This window comes from Balaenoptera acutorostrata, chromosome 17, assembly GCF_949987535.1.
Source record: "Balaenoptera acutorostrata chromosome 17, mBalAcu1.1, whole genome shotgun sequence".
Lineage (NCBI taxonomy): Eukaryota > Metazoa > Chordata > Mammalia > Artiodactyla > Balaenopteridae > Balaenoptera > Balaenoptera acutorostrata.
In genome coordinates this window covers 1,073,878-1,097,283 of record NC_080080.1, presented here as the reverse complement: position 1 = coordinate 1,097,283, position 23,406 = coordinate 1,073,878, and the positions used below count along the sequence as shown (strand labels likewise).

General features: G+C 62.6%; 1 protein-coding gene across 2 annotated transcripts in view; it reads right to left on the bottom strand.

Moving 5' to 3' along the window:
- The window catches only part of ZC3H3 (zinc finger CCCH-type containing 3), a 90,384-nt gene that overhangs the window by 39,320 nt on the left and 27,658 nt on the right, over positions 1-23,406 (bottom strand). For both annotated transcript variants that reach the window (XM_057532337.1, XM_057532338.1), the window contains exon 4: positions 19,401-19,554. In XM_057532337.1, the coding sequence (XP_057388320.1) occupies positions 19,401-19,554 (154 nt within the window). The remainder of the gene's footprint in view (positions 1-19,400; positions 19,555-23,406) is intronic.

Genomic DNA, 23,406 nt, shown 5'->3' with positions numbered 1-23,406 from the left:
AGGACACGCGGGGCACTTACACCAGGAGAGGCCCCTGGACTCAGCTGGAGGGACTGAGGCCGGGGCTGGACAGCGGAGGGCCGGGCGGCGGGCAGGCTGGCCGGGAGCAGAGAAAACAAGCGGGGAAGCATTTCTCAGGAAATGGAGCGGCTTCCACGCAGCTCCAGGCAAGCGGGGAGTGCGCCGTCAGCAGAAGGGGCGCCCGGGGAGGCGGCTGCGCGGCGAATCCCAAGTAGGTCAGGCTCAGCCGCTGCCGCCACCGTGACGGCTGCAAACTGCTTAAGCGGGCTTTCCACGGAAACGCTGACGGCCTGCCTCCCCGCCACAGGCTGTGCCCTCCCAGCCGAGGCCTCACTCGGGGTCCCGGCCGTCGTGCAGGGCATCCTGTCGTGCAGGTGCTGACAGAACGTTCTGGGTTCTGGGGGCGAGGGACAGAGGCCCTCGGGGGCTAGGGTCCAGGAGGGATGGCAGGGCGGGCTCCCGGGAGCCAGGGACTCAGCGGATGGACGGACGGACGGACGGTGCGGGCCTCGGGATGACTGGGGCCACCTGACCTCCTAGGACCCTCCTCCCGGCACATGATGTGCTCCTCCTGAGTGTGGTCCCGGCCACCCTGGGGCAGGGGCGAGGTGATGGCTCGGCTTCCCAGGACACACCTGCTCGCAGTGGATGTGGGGCTACGGGTCCAGGGGGGAGCTGAGGCCTGAGGGCCCTGGTGGGTCGCGACAAGGACAGGATGGCCCTGGAGAGGGCGGGCCGGCCCAGGGCACAGGCTGAGCACTTGAGGGTGGAACTGGGGGGGCGGGGGGTGCAGACAGGGGGCTGGCTCCCACGGGCCCCCCTGACCCAGCAGGACACCTAGGCGTCGTCTCTGAGGGCGCTGCTCCTTCCCAAGGGACCCCGCCCCATCTCTCCCTGGTAACGAACAGAAATGATTCGGGGCGCCCCTGGCCAGCCGGCATCTGGTGGGCAACACTAATCGTGCTGCCTGCAGTACAAGCGCCACGGCTGCATGATGCGGGGCTGGGTTGTTTTATGTGCTCACATCTATTCAATTGGTATTTCGATCAATGCATGCATTACAAGCTTTCCCTTTAAGAGCCTAATAAACAACAAGATAGAAAGTAAAATTCTCCATAAAATGACACTTTTAAAAATCCATTTCAGCTGAAGCTACTGGTGTTTTGTATGTTAGCTGCAAAAAACAGGTATTATTAGGCCTTAATGGCCCCACTCCAGAGGGCAGAGTTCAGCTCGCTGGGCTGAGGGGCTGGGGGGGGCCCAGGGTCAGGCAGCCAAATGGCTGGTGTAGCCCAGGGCGGGACCTCGGTCCTCTGCGCCCAAGGGTCGCCCTCCAGGCTGGGCTGTCGCCCAGGGCTCCCCTGGCCCCTGACTGTTGGTGAGGGGCAGGGCGGGCCCTTCCTCTGCTCCCTCGGCCCCTCCCACGTCGCTCTCTCTTGCCCACCAACTCCCCCCCCCCCCCCCCCACCGGCTCACCGTGCCCGTGAAGTCCAGCTCACCCATCCCAGCCCTCTCCCGCAGGGCTGCATCGGGGAGGGGCTCCACGTGGGCAACAGACGAGGGAAGGCTGCTCAGGCAGTAGAGCACCAGCCCCAGGTTCTCTGGCTCCCAGAGGACACCCCTGAAGGAGCCCTGTGCCAGTCGCCTGGCTCATCCGGTACCCGGCCCTTGCAACCCGAGGACACCCCCGGGCACCATCCGCGATGCTCGGGCTTCAGGTCCAGCCCAGCCTCCACCACCCCTCCACGTCCCACCCCGAGCCAAGACCTCAGACTCTGCCCCCCTGAGCCCCGAGGGCGCTTCCTCAGGCTCCCTCCTCAAAGCTGGGCCAGCCCGTCAGCCCCTGCTGCCCACACACCATCCTCAGAGCAACCCCTCCTCTGTGCCCTGGTGTCCATGGCTCTGACCCCCATCACCAGGGACGCGGGGACCAGCCCAGAGAGCGCCCCGCGGAGCCCTGGTGGCGGGACGGGCCGAGGCCCCAGTGAAATGCCAGGCCACCTAACCTCTGGCAGCAGAGGGCTCGCGCTCCTTGGCCAGGCCTCCCATCACCTACCTGCCTGGCGGCCCATCTCGGGGCCTCTGCCCTCGCACTGCCCGGCAGCCCTGCCGGGTGGCGCTCGGCGCGCTCCACCTTGCAGCCGGCCCTGCTCGGGACGCGGCTCGCAACCCCTCACTCGCTGAGCGCCACGTGGCCTACGGCTCGGGGTTAGAGGGCCCTGGCCACCTACACCCCTCCCCGGCTCTCCAGCTCCCCGCTGGCCCCAGGGCCCAGGGCTGCCACCTGCTCGGCAGGCACCTCCCTGCACCTCTGGCTCTCACGCCAGTCGCCCGTGTCCCTCTGGTGACTCCCTAGGACATTCACGCTTGCGTGTACGTCACGAAGGGGCCACAGCACCTGGACGTGGCCGAGCTGAGAGACACTGGAGGGCAGCCCAAGCAGGAGCATGTGACACAGTGGGAACACGACCAGACCCCCAAATGCTACAAGCCCCGGCCCTCAGGGACCCGCATGTCACCGCTACCTAAAGAGACTCAGGAAGAGAGGAGATGGGGGGGCAGGTGCCCCTCCCCCACAGTCCCCAGTGGGACGGCTCCTCCTAGAGTCACACGTGAGCACAGCCTGGCTCCCCGGGGAAGGAGGTGGGGGCCGCGCAGATGGCAGGATCCACACAACTCCAGGGAAAGGCCCACAAGCTCAACAGCAAAAGCTCCTGAGAGTCAGAGGGCGAGCAGGTAGCTAGCTGCAAAGTGAACACACGCCCGTCAAAGCCTCCAAGACACCAGCAGGACTGGCTGGGGCCACAAAAAAAGGCAAAACAAAACACTAAAGGCGACACCTCAGCAGGTGTGCCCGGAGACAGGCAAAACCCACGCAACACTGTTCCTGCAAGACTGAGACGAGGCAAGCCCTGCACAGCGGGCAGATGAGAAGCTTAAATGCAGGTGGGTGGGTTTGGAGGCTGGCTGGCTGGGGAAGGCTGAGAAACTGAGCCAGTGTTGCTACGGTTCACCTGAAGAATACGGAGGCCAGACACACAGGTGGGTGGTGAGGACGGACAGCCCAGCAAGAGCACAGTCTCCGGCTCTGCATTTCGGTGGGGGGGAGGGGCTCGTCTCAGCAAACGTCTCTGGGAGGAGACAAAGAAACCTTGACCCCCCCACCTCAGACGTCGAGTAAAAGTTAACTCACGAAGGATCATAGGCTGAATATAAACGTTAAAATAGCCAAACTTCTAGAAGAAAGCGTGACCTTGGGGTAGGCAACTATTTCTTCAACACGACACAGAGCACTACTCATAAAAGACTGATAAATTAGACAGCATTGAAAGGCAAGCCCCACACTGTGAGAAGATATCTGACAGAGAAATGTAGCCATAATATATAAAGAACACTAGCAAATCAATAAAAAGACAAACTAATACAAAAGTGGGCAAAAGACTCCACGGGGCGCTTCACGAAGGACTGCAGAAGTGGGAGAAGACGCTGGCACCGTGAGTCATCGGGACGTGAGATGCCACCCCAGCCCCCGTGACCGGAGCACCCTCACACTGTGGCACAAGTGCAGACTAGGACAGCCATGGGGGAGACCGGCCTTCCCTGCTACAGCCCAGCATCCATCCACCCGCTGAGGCCGCAGTTCCATAGAGAGGAGGGCTCCCAGTCACTCGGCAACATGCCCAACAGGACAGAGAGCAGCAGAGACTGGAAATAACCCAGACGTCCATCGAGAGCAAAAGGAGCCCAGCGTGGCGCACCCTGAGAGGAGTACGGCACGGTGAGGAAAAAGAAGGCGCCTCTGCTGCACCCAGCACCGTCTCCGCTGGCTCAGGCTGCCATAAGGCACCACCGACAGGCGGCTAGATTGGCCGCAGTTCTGGAGGCCGGAAGCCCCAGCCCAAGGCACCAGCAGGGCTAGTTCCTGGTGAGGCCTTTCTTCCTGGCCTGCAGGTGGCGTCTGAGTGCTCAGCTCTGGTGTCTCTTCCTCTTCTTATAAAGACACCAAACCTATCAGATTAGGGCCCCACCCTAAATGACCACATTTAACCTTAACCACCTCTGTAAAGGCCTCATCTCCAAATACAGCCACACTGGGATTCAGGGACTCAGCCTATGAATTTGGATGATTCAGTCCACAACAAATGGTGAGCAAAAGAAGTTACACACAAAACAGTACCTACTATATGAATCCACTCGTATGAAGTTCAAAAGTTTTGAGACAGAGCTAGTCTAGAGGCCAGAGGCCAGAGGAGTGGGACCTATGGGTTGGCTGGCTGGGGATGTGACGGGAGGCAGCATGTGGGAGCTTCCGGAGCAGGAGACGGGCATACGCTGACCTGTGCGGTAGGCATGCAAGATGAAAACCCACAGAACTGACCACTGAAAATACAAACCACCACAAATGTTTTGCAAAGGGAAATCAAAGAGAAAGATTTGTCCAGAAGGCCAAGTTCAGGAACAAGATTTGTACATGACAAAAGTGACATTTTTAAATAGTGGAAAAAAAGTCTGAACGTCTAGTGGTCCAGAGACAACCAGGTAAGCGTTAAGCAAAATTAAATTTGACCTTTAGTCTTACACCATGTCCCCAATAAAGTCCAGGTAGGTTACAGTTTTAAATGCAAACCTTGAAAACATAGCACTAGAAGAAAATAATTGAACTCATGTAATCTTGGGATGAGGAAGGCTGTTCTAAGCAAATCAATATACTAAGTCTTAACAGACTGACAGATTTAAGAACACAGAAAAGTAAAAAGTTCTGTTAAAAATCCAAAAGGGTGCCCCCCACCCCGAATACTTACAGAGTCTTGAAAACCTGTAAGAAACAGGCCAGAGACAAATGAATGGTACACGTAAAGAATGTTGAACTTGACAAAGGGTATGAACAAAACTGAAATTAAAAGAGTTCCCTGGTGGTCTAGCGGTTAGGATTTCACGCTTTTGCTGCTGTGGCCCGGGTTCAATCCCTGGTCGGGGAACTGAGATTCCCACAAGCCATGTGGTGTGGGGAAAAAAACAAAAACAAAAACTGGATAGCATTCTCCTTCAATAAATTGTCAAAAAGCTTCTGGCAGTGGCAGCTAACACCAAGGAGGACACGAGAAGATGCAAACCAGCATGGCAGGAGGTGCCCCCTGGCTCTCCCTAAAGCCCAGAACCAGGGCGGCCCCTCCTGGATGAACCGACCTCAATGAGGTAGACAAAAGAGGCACAACTTCAACAGCCGGGTCAGGCTGTAGCCACCTACGCGGCAAGCCAAATGTCACTTCCTTGCCTCGGGAACACTTCCGGGCTGCAGACACCACTGGGCAGAGCCATCTGTGGGAGGGAGGAGGTGGTGGCAGTGCGGTCCCATCGGCGCTGGGTCTCACACGGCAGAGACCTTGCTAGCACCTGCTAGTGGAGGATGGTCCGGGTGGAAAGCGCTCAGCCAGGGCCCGGCCCCAAGGAGGTCCTAGGGGTGGGGTGGGGGGAGCCCCGGAGGGCAGAGCGGCAAAGCCCACCCTCCCAGGGCCAGACGCCTGAGCCCAGCAGGGCAGGGTCAGGCAGGTGGCCTGGCCTCGCCCACATGCAAGCCCTGACCTGGGCATACCCGCCTGGGCCCCTACCGGGCAGGTGGGCAGGGCGGGGCGGACTGGGAGGGGCCTGGCGCACCCCCTCCGCCCTGCCCCACCCCCAGAGGATCTGTCTTGCCAAGGGGACAGAGCCTGGGCCATAATTTATGCTCCCCCGCCTATGCTTTATGGCTTTCTTAATTCGGCTCCTGCTACTATTAATGTAGTTAATGCTGAGATTATATCTATTTTCTGGCGTCAGACGGTGATTTATTCAAGCCATTTTTCCGGTGGAGGCTCCCACGCTGTTAAATCAAGCGCCTTGCCAATTAAGTGCTGACTTGGGAAGCGGACGCGATCTTAACAGACATCTCACCGCAAATTAAACCGGGGCCCCTCACTCTGGGGAGTGGGTGGGGCAGCCACAGAAACCTTGCTGACTTCGAAGAAAGTCCGAGGAAACTAAGCCGGCTCCGCGCCCGCCTGCTGCTCTGGCTCCAGGAGGTGGGAGTGCGGGCCCAGAGCCCGGCTCAGCTGGAGCTGGGCTCAGGGTCCTGCCTGGCCGCGGTGACTGCCCCGCGGCAGGGGTGGCCGGGGGAAGGGCAGCCGTCACCGGGCAGAGGTCTGCGCAACTGCAGCCCCTCCCACTCGGGACAAACGTTTGAAAGGAGACACCCCACCATTCCTCCACTGTCCACCAGCTGGCACGTGAAGTGGCTGAAGAGGCCCTCTGACAGCCTTAGCAGGGTGCCAGGTGGGAGAAGATGTGACGGGGACGCCCCAGCAGTGGATGGACGACATTCTGGCTCTGCAACCCCGGTCCTGCGTGGAGCCCTCAATGGCCAGGGGTGGAAGAGGGGCGAACCAAAGGCCCACCTCTGAGGACTCGCGTGGCGACATGCTGGCGGGGGGAGGTTATGTGCCGAGCCACGGCAGGGGGAGGACATGCCCACCCCACCCCCCAAGGGCCCAGCAGCTCCTTGGGTGCCCCTGTGCCCTTTGGGAGCCCCCTGCCCAGAGAAGCTGAGGGTGACGCGGAGCAGGGCTGATGCCACAGGGTGGGGCCCAGGGAGGAGGTGGTGGCCAGGCTGCCTGAGGCCCACCAGGGGCCTGAGCGGGCACCTGCTTGTGGGAGCCCTTTGGGCACGGTCCTCAGCAGGGGGGGCCCCCCGGACCCTGCCTCCAACGTGGGGAGCCCATTATCCTAAGCTACCCAGACCCCTAGAACAATGCCTCCCCCGCACCCATCTCCAGAGGCCCCAGCTCGGCCCCGAGAGGGGAATCGTGCCGTGGGGTAAGATCAGGCAGGAGGGTGGACATACGCAGAGAGTTAAATATGGTATTATTTGGACGATGCTTTACTACCACCTCTAAAGCCAGGATAAAAGTGGTATTTTAAAACGGTGCTTGATTGTGTAAGGCACCCAGGAACCACTGGGTGGACAAGGCCGTTTTATTTCTTCCTGTCGGGGGCAGTCTTTTCAGCTTCCCCTGCTCCTCATCCCCCGGGACACCGACACAGACGCACGAGGGCCCACAGTGCAACGTGTGGCCAGGGCCTGGGCACAACCGAGGGCCATCTCCCACAGGGCTCCATGGGGAGGGACCTCACGGGACCTGCCCAGCTTCCTTCCAACAGTCCCGCTGCCTTCGAAACAAAGCTTCCCCCCGGGGCCAACGGCAGGGATGCTCTCTCTAGGTTTATCCTGAAACACCCAACCTGGCCTGTCCCACTCTTCCTCTGTGAGTCGCTGCGCTGTCACCAAGCGCACGGGGAGGCCACACCGTGGCCTGTGCTTTGGCCGTGGCAGTGGCAGCGTCGCACGGGGCCCTGCAGGGTGCTGTCCCGTCAGCGTTGGCCCACAGGGAGCCAGGCCCGGGCGAGGCGCCCGCCTGCCTGACCCTTTTCCACGCCGGTCTGGAGGCTGCTGGGCAGGCCTTGGCCACACAAGCCACCTCCCGTAGGGCGAAGAAGCCCCCTGCACATCTCATGATCAAGACGCAGTGCACTACGGCAGGCGAAGCAGGCCCGGCCACAGGCAGCAGGGATGGAGGGTGGCCTGGGAGAGCCCTTCCCCGCGGGGCAGCCGCAGCGAGGCAGGGAGGCTGGGGGACGGCGCCGGGCCGCGGGGTGGTGCCAGGCTCAGGCGTTCTAGCGTAAGAGCGCCTCACAGCCTGCCAGCGCTGGGGCCCCGGCCCCTCGGCACGCCCGCCCTCCTCACCTCCCTGTCCCCAGCACCCCGTGCACGCCTGAGGCGCCAGGGAGCGGCGCCCCACACCGCGAGAGGAAGGGCGCGGGGCAGTGGGAGCAGGACAGAGGGAGGCACGCGCACGTCCGTCCATGGAGAGAAAGACACCAATGTGCGGAGGCAGCGACAAGAAAGCAGGGCCAAGGGATGCAGCAAGAGGACTGAAGGCTAGAGGGCCCGAGCCACACACAGACGAGGGACCAGCAGGGCTGGGGCTGGCTGGACGACAGAGACCGTCCCAGAAGGGACCTGCAGCAGAGCGCCCTGGCCTTCTCAGGGGGGCCCGCTGTGCCCTGCACCCCAGCCTTGGCCCCAGCCCTGTGCGGCAGCTCCTGCCTACCAGCATGGCCCTCGGGGACACTGACCCAGGGATGCACCCTGGGCCAGCGAGCTCCGGGCCAGCTCACCACAGGCCCGGAGAGGGAGGGGACCACGGCCACGGAACGGCAGCCCCTGGCCTGAGACGGAGCAAACGGGGGCTCCAGTGTAGGCCGCCAGCCTCCGCTCCCACGCCGTCTGCAGGTGGAACACAGGTGTCACCTGTCACGTGGTCTCGCCACAAACACTGGCTACAGTGCCTGTGACCCTGGCCCCACGCCAGCGGTCCCCATGGCCAGGGAAGAAGTGGTGGCACAGAGCTGCATTGGGGGCAACTGTCACGGGGGGCTGTGTGGCCACTGGGGAGGACGGGCCGGAGGCTCGGATGGATGGGGAAGAGGCACGTGAGCCCCACCAGACCCCACCCCACACGAGGCACCCGCGCACCCCATGTCAATGCCCCCGCAGTGCCAGCACAGAGAGCCGAGGAGGAGGATGGCTCAGCCTCGCCCCTGCCTGGGAGCGCAGGGGCCGAGTGGCACTGGGGTGGCCCGGCCGAGCGCAGCCTCCCCTCACTCAGGGCTCCGGACCCTTAGTGCTGACTCCCTGCAGCACTGGCCGTGTCCCCCAACATCACACGGGTCCGTCCTAGAGCTGCCCACACGGGGCAGGACGGGGACTGAGAGAACGAACAGACCCCGGACCCAGAGGGCCAGGCTGGCCTGGTGCTCAGCTCCTGAGGGCGGGGGGTTCCACGTGCCAGCCCACACCGGTGGCGGTGCTTGACAGAGGGCACAGAAGAGAAGGAAGGCAGCAGGGCCACCGCGGCCTGTGCACCAGCTGGGCCCTGGCGCCCAGGGCCCTCTCCTCAGGGTCCTGCATCCCAGGCCTGGCCCTGCCAGCGAGGGGTTGGGCTCTAACGTGGCCAAGAAAGGCCCCCCTTCTGGACCAGGTTCCAGAGGGAGAGCGGGTAGCCCTCAACGTCCCAGCCTCAGTGCCGACAGGGGACGGCTGTGCCCTGGCAAGGCTGGTCTCCTCCCTCACCTCCCCGAAACCATCAAGGGGGTGAGGAGTCAAGGCTCCACATTGTCGCCCGAGCCCCAGGCCCTCCCCAAACCCACCGGGGAGCGCAGGCACGCGTTCAGGCCTCAGGGCTGCCGACAGCTGAAAGGCCTGCTAGACTCAGACAGAGAGATAAATAAATAACCAAGACGCGCTTTGAACCGACTTCCAAATTAAGAGTTGCACCCTTGCTGTCAGGCCCCCGCCAGCAGTTTCCGCGGCACCTCCCGTGCAGAAACGCACCTCAGCCCATTTATTAGAATGATGAAGGCAAAGGGACCTACAACTGCACTCCTTCCTTAATGAGCAGCCGAAGGGATCGGTAAGCATAATTTCAGAGGCCGGTAATATTTTATATAGTCGCCGAGTGGTTTAAATTGAAAACCCCCAACTGAATCAATATTTACTGCATTGAAACGAAATGAATAGTAATAAGTCACTAAGCTCTCTGTCCTGTTTCATAAAATAAAAAATTACAAAAACGAGCCCAGGCGCAGGGAGGCCATCACCTTAACTTCTACAGCACTTGGGGAGCTGTAACCGCCTGTTCTCGTGAAATAAAACCCTAAAAAACCTGCCGGAGGAGACCTGCTTCAGCACCACGTGGGGAAGCAGGCGGGGGAGGCGGCAGGAGGGGAGCGGGCAGGGTCACCCCAGGTCCCTCCCTGACCCCTACTGGCGCCCACCAATTCCCTTAAAGAGGCCCCACCCTAATCTCTCCAAAGCTCAGCACCAAGAGCTGGGTCACACCTCCCTGTCACCCTCAGGCCAAACTTCCTGCTCTGATTTCCTTTCTCATAATCCTTTTTTCTTTTTTCTTTTTAAATAAATAAATTTATTTATTTTTTGCTGCGTTGGGTCTTCGTTGCTGCGCATGGGCTTTCTCTAGTTGCGACAAGCAGGGGCTACTCTTCGTTGCGGTGAGCGGGCTTCTCATGGCAGTGGCTTCTCTTGTTCCGGAGCACGGGCTCCAGGCACGTGGTCTCAGCAGTTGTGGCGCACGGGCTTAGTTGCTCCGTGGCATGTGGGATCTTCCCGGACCAGGGCTCGAACCCGTGTCCCCTGCATTGGCAGGCGGATTCTTAAGCACTGCGCCACCAGGGAAGTCCTTCCTGCTCTGAGTTCTTTACCTATTTCTTCCAAACACACCCTGAGGGATGCTCTTGGCTGCACCCGTGGCACAGGAAAGGCTGTTCTCTGACCACTCCCAGGCCCGGGGCTGGTGAGGGGTGTATGTGAGTGAGGGCTGAGGACGGGGTCCAGCACAGAGCAGCAGCCTGCGCTCCCCGTGGGCCCGGAGAGGTTGAGAAAGGCCAGGCTTCCCCTCTGGGGCTCCAGGTCCCCCAGGAGACGCAGGCCTGCAGGGCTCCCTCGGGGGCTGGGGAGGCGATGCTGGCAGAGAGCAGAGCCAGGTGAGAGCCTCCGGGGGGAAGGGCCCTTGACCTCACACTCTGAACGTGGGGCTGAGGATGGCGGCACAGCAGCCACAGGGCACAAGGCGCCCAGAGGGCCGAGAGCCCCCTGGACCCACCACCAGACTCCTGGGCAGGAAACAAGGCGCTCATTCAAGCTGAGGCCGACTTGGCCAGGAAAGGCGCGGACACAGGGCCTTGAACAAGTGGACCACTCCCGCAACTCAAGAACAGGAGACAAACCAGCAATTAAAAACAGGCAAAAGATGTGAGCACAAAAGAAGACACAAAAGAACACAAGACCGGCCTTAAACAATCCCGTGCCTAAGCGTTCAACATGACTGGTAATCAGGGAAATGCAAATTAAACCACGACGTGATGCCACGGCACCTTGAGAACGTGCTGCGATGGGAACTGGAACAGACAGGGGGCGCTGCTCCGGGAGGGGACCCGCGTCTACACAAAGAGCCCCGTTGAGAGCGGGGAACCGCCCACCCGCGAGAGCACGGCAATCAGCAATCGCTGGGGGTGGCTGCAGGCGGACATGCCGAGTGTGCACCTCCCCTGCGGCGTCTGGAACCAGCCAGTCTGACCACAGTGAAAGCGGCCAGAAGAGGGCTCCTCAGGGGAGTCGCGAGGGCACAGGGGGAGGCGGCCTGAAGCAGCAGCAGCAGCACGGAGACAGCTGTGCGCACAGGGGCGCGGATCTGACCCAGGAAGGCCTGCAAGGAGGACGCGCCCCGCTGCCCGGACCCGCGCGACATGCTCCCGTCACCCCTCGGCAGCGCAGCTGCGAGCGGCCAGGAGGCACCGTGCTGCCGGGAGCCGGGGTCTGCAGACGCGGCTGGTTCCGGGCTGGAAGAGGGCAAGTCCCAGGTGAGCCTGGAAGCTTCCACTGGGCAGGTGAGGGAGGCTCGGTGAGTGACGGTGCCACGTGGAAAGGAGACAGGGCCAGCCCAGAGGGGGCCTCCGCGGGCCAGCGCCGTGGCCAACGGAGGGTCGAATGAATCACATCAACAGATTACAGCCTGAAAAATAAGAATCGGGAGTCCATACCATTACAAATAAATGAATATACAAGGCAACAGGGGATGAGGGACAGCAGTTCCTTACAGGACCCCGACCAACCGATATGGAAGGAATGAGGGGCTGGAAATCACTAAGGGTCTAGAAGGAGCGGGTGAGGCCCAGCAAGGAACAGGACGCCCACACAGGCTCGACGCCACAAACACCCAGAGGGACCCACAGCGCTCCTGCCCAAACGGCGAAGCTGAGTCCCGTCACGCACGAGGAGGCCTCTGCTGCCCCGGTCAAGGGCACCGAGGCTGCAACGCCCTCACAAACGGTGGTCTGTGGTCAGAGAGTGGAAACAATACAGCAGACGGGGCAAGGTACAAATAACTGGTGGATTTAGGTGAAGAATACACAGCAGTTCCGTGTACTACTTTTGCAACTCTTCTATAAGTTCAGAAGTATGTGAAATAAAGTTACCCCCCAAAATTAAACGCAAGACACTGACTAGGAGAGGGACCAGGAGTGAGCCAGGAGCGCACGGCGACAGCCCCCGTCCCCGCCCTCCCCACTGGCCCAGGCCCGCCCTGGCTCCTCCACGCACCCCTCCCACACGACAGCCCCCGGCTCACAGCCCTCCTGGGGCTGAGGGGTGGTCAGCAGCAGCAGGGCGCTGCCCCCAACGTGCTGACATAAAAGCGGCCCACTCAGGCCACAAGCCACAGAGCAGGGCTACAGCCCAGTGGCGACCATCTGCAGGGCCAGGCAGAGAGAGTGGCGGTCAGTGGTCAGCAGGGCCCTGGGCGGCCAGGCGCCCCCGAGCAGGAGCTGGGCCAGGGCCGCTCGCTACTTGACCAGACTAGCCCCTGAAGCCTCAGGCCTGGTCACACCTCCGCACGTGAACCTGCTCTGCCTCCTGCCCGGCCATCTCGCGGCTCCCCCGTGCGGTGTGTGTCATTTCCCCTGCCGGGGGAGAGCCCCTGGGCCTGGTCACGCCCACTCACCGCAGCCAGGCCCGGGGGAGACCCAGGGCTGCGGAGAGGCCTTCCGGCCCAGGACAGTCTGTCCCCCACTGGGCCACAGCTTCCAAGCAGGCCGGGGCCTGACGCAGGACAGGCCCTCCGCGGACGCCTGGGGAGTGAGTGGACTGACTGGCTCCTCTTCCGCAGGCCCAGGGGCAGCTAGGAGCCACTGCAGCCCCCCGCCCGGGGACCCAGCCTGCTCTGCTCCGCCAGGCCTGAGCTGCGACACAGAGGGGCCGGGGAAAGAAAATGCTCAGGTGCCACCCAACTGAAAGCCACAACCCGAACAACCCCCGAGCTCCAGCCCAGATGGAAGGCCCTTCTCCCGGAGGGGACAGCCCCGTCAGGGCAGAGAGCAGGCCCCGCAGAACGTGTTGGGGGACCCCTCCTCCTGTCCCACTCTTCCTCCACTCTCACTGCCCCCAACCCCGGGCACGAGCCGGGTGGGGGCGGGCGGCGGGGAAACCCTGCCTCTGACACGAACCCAGGACAGTCCTGACTGCCCGCTGCCAACGGAGCAGGCGGGGCCCGAAGCGGGCATCCGGGGCCCTCAGCCCGGGGGACGTCCCGGTGAGACCCGGGGAACGTCCTCCTCGCTTGAAACGGGCGCTTTCCGCTGTAACAGAACCAGTCCAGAGCTCTGCTGCCCACTCGCCACAACCCCTCAGCCCCTTCGCAGGCAGCCTGAGCGGCGCTCGGCCCAGCGGCCTCCTCGGCTCTCAGTACAAGCCGCCCACGGGCAGAGCTGTCATGGGGCAGCCAGGGGCACAGGGCTGGACAGAGCCAGGCGTGGCGTGCAGCTCCCCAGGCTCCAGGTCAGAGGCAGGCGGGCACCCCCAGAACCATGCAAGCCAGGTCAAGGTCAAGGTCGGCCACGGCGTGTGCCCAGGGCCTGCACACAGCAGTCACAGCCTGGGAAGCGGGGCCGCCGGGAGGAAGGGTTGCAGCCCCCACCCTGACATCCCCCTGGCCCCTGCGGGTCCAGCAGCAGGGCCCAGGTCCCGCCTTCCACGCCAGCCTCTGCTGCCCTCTGAGCAGACATCCCAGGCTCCTTCCCAGCCCTCCGGGAAAGGCCCTCACAATGCGGCCCACACTGACCCCACTGGCCCCAGCCCCAGAGGAGCCTTCTCTGGGCTCCTTGGTGGCCCGTCCACCCTGGGTGAGTCTCAGTGCTTCCCAGCACTTGCCACCCCGTGCAAGCATTTGCTTCATCCTCTGCTTGCTTCCTGACCCCCTGCCTACTGGGAGGCGAGTGCCGCGGGCAGAGAACTCGCCCACACAGGACGGCTGCCCGCAGGGATCCACAGGGGAGCCCCGCTGCCCAGCACTGGGCACCCTACTAGCTCTGTCACAGGGTTGCGGCCTGGGCTGAGCTGGGAGGGGTCTCTGCACACCACCAGGCTGGGGCCTCGCCAGAGACAGAGCGGGGCCCCGGGCTGTGGCCATGGTGGAGGCGACTGGAAGGGAACACTGCTTTCCCAGAAGGGTTCTCCCCAGGTCCCTCTAACTGCCACACCCTTCAGGGCAGGGCAGAAGGCTGTGGGGACCCCAGTTCCGCTGGCCTGCGCAGGACACTCCCTGCTCTGACTGAAGGCTGTGTCCCCCCCCTTCAATTCCTATGTTGAAGCCCTAACCCCAGTGTGATGCTGTTTGGAGGTAGGGCCTTTGGGCGGTGATGAGGGTGAGATGAGGTCGTCAGGGTGGGGCCCCGTGATGGGGTTAGTGGCCTCATTAAGACCCCCGAGGCTTCTGCTCTCCCTCCACACGGGAGGACACGGCGAGCAGGTGGCGTCTGCAACCTGGAGGAGACGTGGGCCTGGCCAGCACCCGGACCTCAGACGTGCAGCCTCCAGACCGTGAGGAACACACGTCTGTGGCGTAAGCCGCCCCGTGTGAGGCGTTGCGTTACGGCAGCCCGAGCTGCCCGACACCCCGATAACCGGAGGTGAGAAGGAGGCCGGGCAGGGCCAAGGCTGGCCTCCTGCTCACCAGGGAGCTGGCAAGGGTAGGCGTGAAGGGAGGACGTGGAGCTGAGGCCACCCCGCAGGGACACTGCCATCCTCGCCCTGGATTCCTCTTCAATAATGACTCGTCACTTCGGAGAAGCATTTTAGAGCCTTCAAAATCGCAGCCCAAACCTCGACAAACTGCCCGGAGATTACTTAAGATTTACCGCACAGACACAAAAATAAAATAAAATAAGGCAGCCCAGCGAGCGGCAGCCCCTGTGACAGCACCGTTTGCAGTCGGGATGGAGCAGCCGCCAGACTCATCTGCTTAAGCACAGGGGCTTCTGTTTATTCTGCACTTCCATGTCAAATGAATTCGGAAAGAAAAAAAGTGACAGGCAGTTTAGGGATATAGGTCACATTTCAGCTTCAGTTCAGATTAATGAACTTGTTGGAAGCCGGCGAGGGCACAGGCAAATCCACAAATCTTCGAACAAAAAAAATTAAATCCTCGCTCAGTGTGCGCCTCAGCCCCGGGGTGTGCTCATGGGTCCCCCTGCTGCCCAGGCCCCGGGGGCCGGCTCTGGGCCGCGGCGCTGTGCAGTCCTCGAGCCCCAGCCACGCCTCCTGGGGCCCTGGACCTGGCCTGCCCGGGCCAGCTGCCACTCCCCCTGCACGCAGGTGGTCCCAAAGCCAGGCATCTGCTGGCCGGGGCAGCAGTACAGACGTGGCGCCGAGGATTCCGCCCCACTCAGGCCACAGTCCTTCCCAGGAGGGGAAGCCACCCCCCACCCTGTGTCCCTCCGGAGCTCCGGCCTCCACACACTCCCCTGGCCAGGGCAGCGGCCACCTAATCCAGCCCATGGCTCTCGATGGGAGGGGCAGTGCCCACGGGGTCCAGGAGCTGCGGCCCGGCGGCTTCCCACCTTCCGTCTGCCCCAACGTGGACGAGGGCTGAGCGGCCGACAGAACTGACGGGCTAGCTGCCCTACTTCCAGCTGACTCTCCTCTCAGATGTTTCTGGAGTCAGGGCCTCAGCAGAGAAGCACCAGAACCTCCTCCAGACCAGACAGCTGGTGGTGGGAAGGGGACCCCAGGACTCCTGCTGTGAACGTGGGCTACCACGTGGCCCCTCAGCTCCCCACACGTTAGGCCAAAACTGACATGGGGCTCAGAGTAGGTTTCTGTCTAAACCGGGAAACAAAGTGCAAAGCTGCCTTGCGAGGCAGACGTGCAGCCTGGCGCCCAGGACAGCACTGTCACTGGTGGCCACACTGCCACGTGGCTCAGGTCACGGTGCAGAACACGGGCTTCCAGGGAGGGGAACGGGCCAAGGACCCTGCAACCCTCTGCCTCTTCCCAGACACCAGGAGCCAGGCCTGGGGATGCCCACCTCCCGAGCCCCCCCCCGGAGCAGGGAGCGGGCAGAGGAGCTGTACCGCCCCTGAACCAGGGCCAGCAGGGTGGGGAGGAGAGGAGAACGTCACAACGTGCCTCTCCTGAGGCCGCCGGCCCCGCCCCAAGAGTGTGGAAGGCGAGGTGCCCCAACACGAGGGAGGGCTGTGCTGAGAGTGGAGGAGGGGCCCGTCTCCAGCCTGGGCAGCGCCCTGTCCCATCCCTCTCGGGAGAGGGCTCGCAGCAGCCCCGCCACCTCTGAAGTCTTTCTAAAGCCAGGCCCCGCGCGGCGCAGGACTGAGCGTGGCGTCCCCACCGCTACAAGGGGCGTGTCATTCGTCGCACAGGGAGAGCAGGGACTTGCCAAGGCCATGGCTGTTAGGCGCGGGTCTGAGCTGAGCCCAGGGTCACATGCTGTGTGCCGCCTACCGGGGGCTCCCTGGGCTCCCCCAGGCTGGCAGCCCCCCCAACGCACACACAGCTTCCTCTCTGCAGAGACTCACAGTGAGGGTCTGCAGGGGGGTGGGGTCCAGGGCCACCTCATGCCAACACTGGCACTCAGCTGCTGGGCCACCAGCCTCACCTCCCACCTGTGTCCACCAGCCCCCAACTCTGCCCACTGAGATTTCCAGGACTGCTGGGGCCCGCCTGCCAGCCCCTCGGAGGTGTCCTCTCTCCATGGGGGACACAGATCAGGAGGCCCAAGAAGAGCCCTTGGTTCCTGGGCTCAGCCCCGCTGCCTGTGGGACCGCCCAGCTTTCTCATCACTGCAGCAGCCCGTAGCCCACACTGGCCTCAGTCCAGCCACCAACCCAACCCCCGCTTCTGCCAGGAAGAGCTGAGGAACCTGCAGCTGCACAGGACAGAGGTCAAGGCCAAGGCCAAGGCCAAAGCCAGTTGGCCCCAGAACCTCTCTGGGACCTGCTGACCACACACAGGCAGCCCCAGCTCTGATGGAGCTGAAGGAGGAGGGTGGGAGGGCATCAGACTGGCCTCCGGCCCTGGAGACAAGCCCTTCCTGCTGCCTCGACACGCTGAGCCTGGCGTGTACAGCCGACAGCGGGCTGGACAGCTGGCGGGTGGCAACTGCTGAGAAGGCAGCCTCGCCAGGGCACAGGTGGCCTTGGGCATAGGAAGCCCGGGCCACTGGCAGCCCAACCCACGCTTCCCAGGGCGTCCCAGCCGCTCGGCCCTGCCGCCCCACAGACCACGTCCAGAGGCCAGGCCCCCAAGGTCCAGGGCTCTGGGTTCAAGGAGCCTCCCAGGTGCACGGCGATGGGTCATGCAGGCCTGCAGAGAGGCAGGCGGGCGGAGGGAGGCCTCACTGAGCACAGCCCACACGTGCCCTCAGTGCACATGTGGCCATCCTGGGGTAGGCGTGGCCGCACCTCCACGCCCAGGGAGGGCACTGGGGCCTGGCGCAGCTGGGAACCTGCCTCAGGGCGCCCAGCCACCAAGCACAGGCCAGGGCTGCGGGGCCTGAGCTGTCTGGCACTCGGCACGGCCCTTGGTGGGGCTACACACAGCCATCTAGGGGCGCGCCCGCCCCACAAAGCCCGGTACCACCTTCGCTGGGAGCTTGAGGCAAGCAGTGGCCGGGCGGGGCTGGCAGCTGGGCTGGGCCTGTTCCGATGGCCCGTCCTAACCACCTGACCCGAGTGCGGACCTCACACACCTGCCCATGAGGCAGCCCCCACCTGTCTCCAGAACTGAGGGGCAGGCACACTCCCCGCCCTGCTGCTGACCGGGCTGTCCTCGGCCTGATGCGCTTGACACTCCGGCTGAAAGTATGAGGCGGCGGCTGCCTCGGGGGTGCACCCAGCCACCTCCCTCCTCCAGAGCCCTCGGCCCCTAAGCCTGGCACCTGTTTCTGCTCAGTGACCCCATCAGGGCCTGGCACACTCAACACTGGGCCAGCTGGACCCACACCTGGGCTTCCGTGGCGCTCAGAGGCCAGGAAGGAGAGGCCCGCTGGTGCCTCCCTGACGAAGGCCACCCCCGGCCCCCAGCCAGGCCCCCTGGGAGAGGCGGGGCTGGGCCAGGGCTGCCCATGCGGGCGGGAAGGCCGACTGCAGGAGGGGGAGAGAGGAGCAAGAATCAATAAATCTGAACCTCATTCACGAAGATCTGGGGCTCTTATTAAGTAAATTAATTTAAGTTAATTTAGCTCGATCATGACTCCCGATCACAGTGATTTAGTGAGGGGGAAATTGCATTAGGAAAGGCCGTGCTCACCAGATAGGAGAACGGAAGAAAATGAGACCCACTTAGCACTGTGAATTAATATGGAAATAGCAGGTGTAAATTCAACCTTATCGAGAGAGTGAAAATTATCTTCATAAATTTGTAGAAATAGCCCCCAAGATGCTTATAAATCTATTTAAAACAAAAATACTACAAAAAGTGCAGTAAAATTAATTTAAAATATACTTCCAGCTACTGCCTCCAGAAAAGTCGGCAGCAGGGCCAAGTTTCGTGCGGCCTGGTGGGAAGAGAGGAGGGCAGTGGCCACCGCTGACCGCCTGGGCAGGCTGACCTCCTGGCACACCTACCATGGGCCAGTAGGCCAGCACCTCCTCTCCCATGTCCAGAGAGCGGGGGGTCCATGGGGGGCTGGCAGGATGGCCCCTGCCCAGGACTATAGCTGCTCTGCCCCATGGCCCAGCCCTTTGGGGCACAATGGCCCCCTGGCCCAAGGCCCGAGGCCATGTGCTCTGGAGTGCCCAGTGCAGCCAGCTGGAAGCCCACACTGGGCCAAGGGGCTCCCACACCGCTCCCCAGAAGGACAGAGGACAGAGGGAGGGGGCCTGCCACTGCCCGATTCCAACCCACCCAGGCGGTCACCCCTTCCCCTGCCTCATTGAAGGAAGGAGCCGCACCCCAACCTCGGCAGCCCTCCTGCTTCTGGGCCCAGGGGACCCAGAAAAGAAGGTGGAGCCGACCGCACCGCACATGCCCTCCGGCAGAAGCAGCCTGGAGCGAGGCCACAGCGCTCAGCGTGCAGGCCAGACCCTGGCGTGGGCAGCTGGAGAGGGACACAGCCTCACCCCCGCCCGCAACAATCAATATATCGACAGTGAGATGGCCCAGCCTCTCTCACCAGAAGTTTCTCCCTGAGGGACACCCAGGCGTGGTGTGGCCTCAATGGTCCGGCAGCGGCTGCTCCCAGACCACCACCCCACCCCCCGGCCCAAGCTGGCAGCTTGCTGCTAACGGACAGGGAGCGTGCGTGTCTGCACGAGTGCACAGCACACACAGGCCGGCCACACGTCTCGTGCAGAAATTGCTAGATAGAAAAATTAGCCCATTCCCCAGCCAACAACTGTAGACCAAGCACTTCCGGGGGCGTGCTCGGTCCTCAGGCCCCGCCCTGCACTTTGGAGCCCACCAGCCACAGGCCTCCTACCTGGACAGGGAGAGCCGCAGTGCCCGCCAGGAGGGCGGGGCCAGGGGACCAGGGGCGGTGCTGAGAGGTGAGGCCTGGGTCTTCTTGACGATGCGGTAGCGAGTCTTGATCACTTTGCTGGTGGGAGGGTTCCGCTGGCCGTGCAGGCTGGAGGCTGCAGGGAAACCCAGACACGGGTGGTCAGTGGAGGTCGGTGGGGCCTCCCATCACCCCCTGATCCAACCCCCCGCCCACTCCCAGAGAGCTCAGCAGCCCAGGGCTGCCGGAGCCGGAGGCGGCCAGCATGGCCTCCAGGAGAGCGAGCGGGGTGGGTGCGGCCAGCTGCAGCAGCCGGCATGGCAGGCCGGTGCTCCCCGTGGGCAGCAAGGAGGGGCCCACGGGCGGGTCCGGGAGGCTGCGGGTGTGAAGCGCTCACCTCCCTCTCTGGGAACCCTCACTGGGTATCCACGCAGATTTATGTACTTAATCACTTCTGTTTTCAGAACATTTTGCAGGGTGATGTACACCACAGCTTTATTTCTTGCTGAATGTTTCATGCAATTAACAGGGATCTGTTTTGCCCCAGTTCCCTTCCACTTGATAGCCAGCAATTTCCCCATAGCTATAAGGAACACATCTAATTGCCCGACTTTCATAATATACAGCTCTAACTGGCCAGATAATTAAAGCTAACGCAGCACGGGAACACGGGCGCTGCTGCCTCTTGTGACCGACCCAGCACCCCAGTCCCTCAGGCCAGGCTGCTCGGACCCAGGTTCCCAAAGGCGCCTCCTTGTGGCCCCACCTAACCTACCTGCACGGAGCCCAGGCTCTGCTTGGAAGGGGGGCCCCTACCAGCCACCCCAGCAGCAGACGGCTTCTGGGCAGCACAGCCGGGCAGGGGGTGAGGGGCGTGGGGGGAGGGTGAATGGGAAGGAGCAGAGACAAGGAGGCCAGGAAAACACACGAGCTCTCACCACCAGAGCTTCGGCACAAGGACAGGCCTATGACCCCTGGGCAATAACCAGCTGACCCTCAGCTGAAGGCCACTGGGGTCCAGGGTGGCCCAGGAGAGGGAGCACGGCAGGGGCACGGTGGTGCCAGACCCACAGGTTCCCACACTCCTGGCTGCTCAGGGCCGGCCGTGACAGCGGCCAGCCACCCCACTCCCTGGCAGCACACACCGGTGCTCCACGACCCGAACCTGCTCCCCGAGGCCCCAAGGACACACCCTCCCAGCACCGGCACACTCCACGAGAAGCGGTGACTGCTCCATGCACAGTGACAGTAACACTGGGCGGAAATCACCTTCCAGAGCCCTAAGCACAGCAGCCCACCAGCCCACAGCCAGGCCCTCCCCTGGTCAGCAGTCAGCACCTTGGCCCAGATGCCTTCTCTCCAGGGCTCACGCAGCCTGATGGGCGGTGGGGTGCGGGGCCTGCCTGGGCGCAGGCAGGACAAGCCCGCCCCACGGGAGCCACCGCACCTGCACGGTCATCGGAACTGGCACTGTGTCTCCTTGTCCAGACGCTGGAAGAGCCCCTCCCTCAGGTGCCCCCAAACCCATCCCTGGGGCACTGCAGCCTCTAACAGGGCTCCCACGCACCCACATGAGAAGGCCAGGACACAGCACAGGCTCAGAGCGGCCCTGCGAGCCCCCAGACCAGAGGAGCAGGCTGTGCAGGGTCCACGCGCCCAGCTGGGGTCGGGGTGGACATGGGGCTGCAAGGCCCCGGGAGTGCTGAGAGCGGAGGACGCCTCTGCCCCCGGGACTGGAGGCAGGGGCCCACAGCGGCTGCCCACCAGGGGTCCACAGAGGTCCAGGCAAGGCCAGGCCAGCAACCCCCCAGTCTCTGTCTCCATCTCTCTCTCCTTGCAAGGGCTGCAGCTCAGGGGGCAGTGAGGGAGAAAGAGGGCAGCTGGGCAGAAGCAGCGGCAGCACCCGGGACGCCTGATCCTGCTGAGCGACCAAAGTGACGGACCCTTCAGCTCCGGCAGCCCCCACACATTCGGGATGCACGGGAGAGCCTAGCACACGGGGGGCATCAGTAAATAAATGTTTGTTGAATTGAATTTTCAAGGTCTTACAAGCAAGAAGAGACCAATGAAAATCAATAATAGCTTGTTCCAACTAAGCGCTCAGGAACACGGGAATTCCTCTAAGTTACTGCCAAGCCCCACGCTGACCCCATGGCCTCCAAACCCACTCCCTGCTCCCACAGCCCCTGCACCTGGACAGCCCACCTGCCCATTCCCTCCGCCGCCGCGGGGGCCACCCGCCCTCGGCCCCCTTCGGCTCCCACACCAGCCACCACCTGCCAGTCTGGGCTGCGACACACACCCTAGAGCCCCAGGGCCCTGGCTCTGCAGCTCGGGGGCACCGGTGTGCAGGGTGGGAAGGAGGGCTGGGCTGTGCTGGGGCAGGGCCCCTCCTCACCAACCCTGTTTTCATCCTGAGCACCGGGAGCCCCAGGCCTGGCCAGCTTCGTGCCCCCCTCGCCCAGATGCACAACATCGGCTTCTCCCATCCCCCTCCCTGTTCCACCAGATGCCACCTCCTCCAGGAAGCCCCCAGCCCCCAATGCCCAAGGGACTGGACTCTGCATTCAGCAAAGTTCCTCTTGGGACATACCACCTCTGGGCCTGGCCCTCATTCCTGCCGTTAACGGGCATCAGTATTTATAACATTCCTTTGCAACGCAGCCCCACTGTGAAATTTAACTTTTCACTAACTTACTGCATTTTACTTATTAGTACCTGATAACCACTTCTAAGAAAATACAAAGTAATAAAGTAGGCCCCCCTCTTAAAAGGCTTAGTGTCACCTCCCAGACTTCGGCACCCGTTAGGCCCCAGCCCCCGCGATCCCGAGGGGCAGAGGGGAGGGCACACCAGCCCATGCCCCGCCCCCCAGAGTGGGGCTGTGACCCTCACAGCCTGGCCCCGCAGACCCTCCTGGTCTTCCCCATGAGCGACTTGGCCCTGGGGGTGGAAGCACTCACGACAACGCCCTGAAGAGAACAGTCCAGGGCGCCCACGCTGAGGGCACGTATAGCTCAGCAGGACGGACAGACGGGTGGCATCGCCCCCCCTCCTACGGCCGATAGGAGTGAAAGCTCCTCAGACCACGCGTGGCACACAGGGACCAGAGCCGTGAGCCCAGTGCAGAGGCAGAGCGGCAGGTATGGGCGAGCTCCCCGTGGGCAGGGTGCCCGGCCGCCCCCCGGCCCCGTGGTGCTGGAGGGTTGCCCCGGCAGCAGGCCCGGCAGGCAGCAGTCTCTCCCCTTCCTCCTGGCCGGCTGAGGGTTTGTGTAGATAATCATGTTATTTAGATAGGATGTTGGTTTAATTCCCTTCATTACAGACTCCCAGGGCTGTAATTTTTTTCTCCGCGTGATGTATTCCCCGTGGCACGTTTCACTCAAATCAAACCCTTCGTGCCTTTATTGCCAACGACGCCCGGGAGCCGCGTTATCAGGCCCACACACACACAGCCCTCTCCGCCCTGCCGTGCAGAGGTCACTTCTAATGACTAATCGATCTCATTAGCTTCCCTAATTAAAAACTTTACTACCGCAATGGAAGACAAACTACAAAAAAACTGCTGGCATCATATTTGAATGGGATGTGAGCCCATCTATCAGCAGGGCCCGGCTCCTGCACGAGCAAGCTGGGGAGGGAGGCCACCGGCCAAGAGGCTGGGACTGGACGACAGCAGCAGAGCCCAGGCGGTCTGGCACTCGGGCTGCGGAAGTGGCGAGAGCGCCAGCCTTCCCGGGGCCTGTGCAGCTCGCGTGGCCGGTCAGGCGGCGCTGTCTGCAGCAGCCCGGCCTCCGGCTGACCCCGGCCCCGGCCTCAACGAGCCACCACAGACGGCAGAGCCCATCAGACGGAGGTCACGGCTCTTGCTCTGTTTCACTGCGACTGGGGGTTGAGAGGGAGTTCAGGTTTTTGTGGAACTTCAAAGGGAGAGAACTAGGAAGAAGGGGCGCTGCCGATCTCACCACTGTATAATGAGTGAGGAAGA